Below are 5416 nucleotides of genomic sequence, written 5' to 3' on the forward strand. Positions count from 1 at the left end.
TTAAACATCAGTCAAAGCAAGACTAAGATACTTGTCCAAAACACAAACACTGCACCTCAAGTAAGCATTAATGGCCAACCACTAGAAATTGTTGATCACTTTTGTTACCTTGGCTCCATCATATCCAACAACACTCTACTGGATAAAGACATAAACAACAGGATAGCCAAGGCAATGGCCACCATGTCACGGTTGCAGAAAAGAGTCTGGGACAACATATTGCTGACTAGCAGTACTAAAGCCCTAGTCTACCGGACCTGTGTGTTGAGCACCTTGCTGTACGGAAGTGAAACATGGTCAACCTACTCATGGCAGGAAAAAAAGCTGAATGTCTTCCACCTCCGATGCCTAAGGCGGATCTTTAAAATAAGGTGGCAAGATAAGATAACAAATGAGGAAGTGCTACATAGAGCAGGATGCCAGGACATCCGCTCTGTTATCAGCAGCAGACGCCTTGGCTGGCTTGGCCACGTTCGTAGAATGCCAGTAGGTCGACTTCCACAGGACATCCTGTATGGCGATCTAATTGAAGGCAGGAGAGCCGCTGGTCGCCCACTTTTACGTTATACGGATGTATGCAAACGCGACATGAAGCTCTTCAAAATCGACACTGGCAACTGGGAAGAGGTGGCACTGGACAGATCCACATGGAGAGAGAGCATAAAGGAAGGGTCACAGATTGCAGATGTCATACACAACAGAAGCAGAAAGAAGGGTGAAAATGCAATGGCGCCTGGTGATTTTATATGCCCAACCTGTGATCGCAGCTGTGTATCAAGGATTGGCCTCTTTAGTCACACAAGAAGTTGCAAAGGGAAAAGATCGTCTCACGAGACGTAAAATGCCACAGATTATCTCGAATGTCAAAATGCAGAGCCCCTAAAGAAAACAAGCCCCAGGCCCCAAAAATCGCAAGCTACACCACTGCTTTCTGTGCTTCTCATATCATAAAGAAATCTCAATTATGACAATGGAACTTTTAGAAGTCCAGATTTCCGGCCATTTGATTAATCCTTTTTTCTAAGATTCACCAGTTGTGGGTTTTTTCTTTTAATATTCTGAGTTCCATCTTTCTATCAGATCGAAAGATAATATTGAGCACTATAAAAGTTTCTAATAACAGAAAAAAAAGCAAACAAAAAAATTAAATCGTGTAAAAAGTCGATACAGATGAAAGTCTAAAACCTAAATAGTATAAGAGCTAGCACTAAGGTGTAGAGACTCAGGACACAAATGTACAACTGTGCGAGTCTGAAAACAAGCGCCATGAAAAGTGCAGCTCTTTTCATTCTTCTAGAAATCTACACTCGAAATTTTATTTGACACGCCTAGGTGCATTATCTCAGTATATTTCAGTTGTCACGCTTAGGTGCATTATCGCCATATGTTTCACGTATCACTTTAAAATGATACAGTTTCGGAAGCAGACAGCTTGTCGATTAAGCACAGGTGATTAAGTTATAAATTTAACTTTAATTTGTGGAATCACAATGTAAATTACAAAGAGGCACTGTCATTTCATCAACCACACAGATTCAGTATCACTAAAGAATTGTATATATTCGATTACTTCAGTTAATTATATCCGATGTAGTGAAACTAAAACTATGATCAAATTTCTGTGAATATGTTATTATGATGTCTAATGAGCCCATTAATCGGATAGTAAAGATAGAAGCGTAGGCTGGAGGGTTGAAGTCTATCTCTTAAGAGAAGAAAAACTGTAGAGGAATTCGATTATTTTTAAGTATATATTATAAAGAGGTTAAAAACTCTGATCAGTACTACGTTGAACATTTTTTCTTTTCTTGTTTATTTTTAATTTTGTAAACATCTTTCTTTTTTTCGTCCCTTTAATGTAAAATTATAAAATATAATTTCTCTAGACATTGGGTCTTCTTCTTCTTATATTATAGAACTTCAAAATATTATTAAATTTGTCGTCTTAGCAATCATGGTGTGATGGAGGTGAAACAAATCTTTGAAGTAATAGAAACTTAGTGAACAACTACAGCATATCATTATAGATAAAAAGTATCTCTTCAAAGCCTAGTCATTTTATAATTATTTAAACGTAGAAAGAAAATCAATAAGAATATTCACATAAACATGGTAGGGCGAATAACAAAGGTTTACAAATAATTGTTTACATTTAAAATGTTTCCATTAGATTTTAGCAACTTTCATTAGAATCTCTTTAAAGCCTTTACATTTAAAGTATGTGATAACGATACCCAAGTACAAATTAACCACACAGCGGACTTTTTAATTTAAATAAAAGCTGACTTAGATAATAAGGTCTACTTGTTGAGTGAAAAAGAAATAACAATTTATTTTTTTATTTAAAAAACAAATACATACGAACTAAAAGGACCGACAAAAGAAGCTATGTCAAAATGTCTTCTGCTAATAAATTGATCACAGATGGGGTTGTAGAATCGAACGCAAGAATTGATCCCCTTCTATTCGACCTTGTGATTTTTCTTGTTGGCTGTTTCTTTACAGTGCTCGTCTGTCTGTTCGGTATTGCGGCTAATTATTTAAACATATCGCTGTTATGAAAGCTGGGCTACCAAGACGGTGTGAATGTTTCTCTGACAGCCCTAGCCATTAGCGACATGTGCGGTCTGATATTGGAACTTGTATACTCTGTCGTTTTGAATTCCTACATCCTGGAGAAGGATTTAGTCGTTTCAAAAGTGGTCATAGGCTACATAACTGGATATACGTTTGAATATTTCACCAGGGTCAGTAGTGTTATAACCGCTTACGCCGCTGTTGAGAGGTGCTTGTGCGTGACCTGGCCACTAGAGGTCAAAAGCCTCATAACAAACAAAGTGTCTGTTGTGGTCAATGGGGGCATATTTATATTATACTCTATGTACCTGTTTCCGCAATTCCTTATCACGTACTTTGATTGGACTTATGTTCCAGAACGTAACAAAACAATTTACTTTATTTACTTCAATAGCTGGAGAGCGGAAGTGTTTCCTGTTACCTATTACGTCACAGACATGCTTCTTCCTTACAGCACCTACATTGTCCTCATCACATGCTGCACGACTCTCTTCTTGAAGCTAAAGTCCAAGGCCAAATGGAGGCAGCTGGTATCTAGCTCTTGTGACAAGGTTTCTCATGTCAACAGAAAGGAGCTCAAGTCTGCAAGGATGTTCATGACTGTCTCCTTCATGTGCGTGGTGCTTCTCCTGCCACATTCTTTGATATTTTCTGCCACGATCTTCATTAGGGCTCTAGCGCTGAGTGGCACCAACAGTGACCTTAGTCGTGTTATTAGTACCTTCACCATCTTTCTGAAGATCAGCTACTCTAGTTTTACTATATTCATCTACTATAACATGAGTACTAAGTACAGACTTGAGTTTCAGAAAATGTTGTCGAAATTTCAGACTAGTATACAATTAAAACGGGATGATCACAAGTAACTGAAAAAAAAAAGACAGACTGACTTGACACTATTAATTAACAATCTACTTGAAGTATATTGATTCAACATTGCCTTCCACTGGCGTTTATTCAACATTGGACAAGATCACAATATTAATAGAGAGAAGTCCTCTTCCGCCTTAAGGCGGCAAGAAGTGATTTAAGAGTTGATATAAATAGAACTTAGGAAGCAATATCCGTTTTCTTGCTACTGAATTCAGGACCTAGAGCCACACTGTAAAGGGTGTTGCTGGTCTGGTTAAAGTTTGGCAGAAAGGAGTTTTGGAACATGGACTAGAACCTGCGTGTGGAGAGTTAAAGTCTCTCTCTCTCTCTCTCTCTCTCTCTCTCTCTCTCTCTCTCTCTCTCTCTCTGTTTTATTGTTGCTAATAAACGTCTATCACCTTTCACTGTTAACTTCGTTAAGTTAACTTTCTTCAGTTATTATTGTACTATGTATTTGGAGAGAGAAAAACATGTAACTGCACTGGTCAAGGCATAGCTTCCTATTGGTTTAAACACTTATTCTGCATTTACTTCAAAAAGAGGGACAGCTTAGACCAATAGCTCATTGCCACGTCACAGGTCACTCAATACGACCTGTGACGTGACAATGAGCTATAGGTTTAAACTGCCGACAGGTTGCAAATTCGCAGGTAGTTTTCACGAATACGATTGATCCAAATAACCCACGATATGTTGCAACGAGTGTTTGGCTCAGAAAAAGTTTTTTTTAATACATTTCGAAGCTACATTTGAAGTCCAACATTTTGTAATGTTGCGTCCCATTCTTCCAAAATTTGCTTCAATAAATATAAAGTAAAGTTTCAGTAAATATTTTCATTAACTTTATATATATCTACAAAAAAAACTAAAGAAAAATTCTTTTAAACACAAGATCTCGATTTTATTTAGATCTATATCAGTGATTCCCAAAGTAGTCTATATAGACCCCTAGGGGTCTACGGAAATGAAAAAATAAATTGGGGGTCTATGATCTGTAAATGGGGGTTTACGATAGTGCATCTCATTTAAGCGTGTAGAGACTTTACATTTCATTCCCCATTAATTAATCCTTTGAATTTTAACCCTGTTAGTCGAATGTTTTATTTTGAATTGCTTAACTATGTCTACATGAAAGTAATATTGTACATGGCTGAGTCTAAAAGTAACTGTAGACAGTACTGTATTGGTTATTAGAAATGTGTTTGTATTCTGTCCTTGTCGAACAAGCCATTGCATTTGTGCTTTTTATGCAACAAAGTTTGAAGTTACGTCGCTATGAAATTATGTAAAGTGAAACATCATTTGAGACAATGCCTACATGATACAACAGATTAAGATTTGAAATACTTTCCAACACTTTAAGTTCAGCAGATAAAAAGTTTGATTAAACATCACAAAAGAGAAAAAGGTTTGTGAGCGGCTTACAATAATTTTACTTAGGCCTATATCGAACTCTTGAAAACTGCACACTATGAGCAAAAAAAAAGACTTTGTTAGTCATTGAAGAGGTTTTATAACCTGTTTTACACATCCCTATATCCGATACCATACATAAAACTCATCTAAGCCACAATACAGTTCAAATGTGTAATGGTAAAATGGTAATGGTAAAATGAGTTAGGACACTAAATGGTTCTTATGTAATTATTTGCATTTAACATATTTCAAAAACAATACTGAACTAGTTAATCTTGCCTGATAATATAGTATTATTATTATCATATTTTCGTTATATATGTACTTCTAAAAAAAGCAGGACTAGTTTTAAACTTCACTGATAATATAGTATTATTATTATCATACTTTGGTCAAAAGAATGTGGGAGGAGATAGCCCAAGACCGGATAGCATGGAAACAGATTGTACGTGCTGGTACGAACTTCGCCGAGTGCAAAAGAAATGAAGCTGTATCAGCCAAGAGAAAGAAAAAGAAAGCTGCCCTGTCAGCTAGCCCTAGGACAGATGCA

At 36.7% G+C, this 5416-nt stretch overlaps 1 protein-coding gene across 1 annotated transcript; it reads left to right on the forward strand.

Annotated features, from left to right (window-relative positions):
• The first annotated feature begins 3014 nt into the window (after positions 1–3014).
• On the forward strand, positions 3015–3443 carry LOC129925969 (uncharacterized). The gene has a single exon (XM_056027575.1). It carries the CDS (start codon positions 3015–3017, stop codon positions 3441–3443), a length of 429 nt encoding a protein of 142 aa, XP_055883550.1.
• The last annotated feature ends 1973 nt before the right edge of the window (positions 3444–5416 follow it).

Source organism: Biomphalaria glabrata, chromosome 4, assembly GCF_947242115.1.
Source record: "Biomphalaria glabrata chromosome 4, xgBioGlab47.1, whole genome shotgun sequence".
Lineage (NCBI taxonomy): Eukaryota > Metazoa > Mollusca > Gastropoda > Planorbidae > Biomphalaria > Biomphalaria glabrata.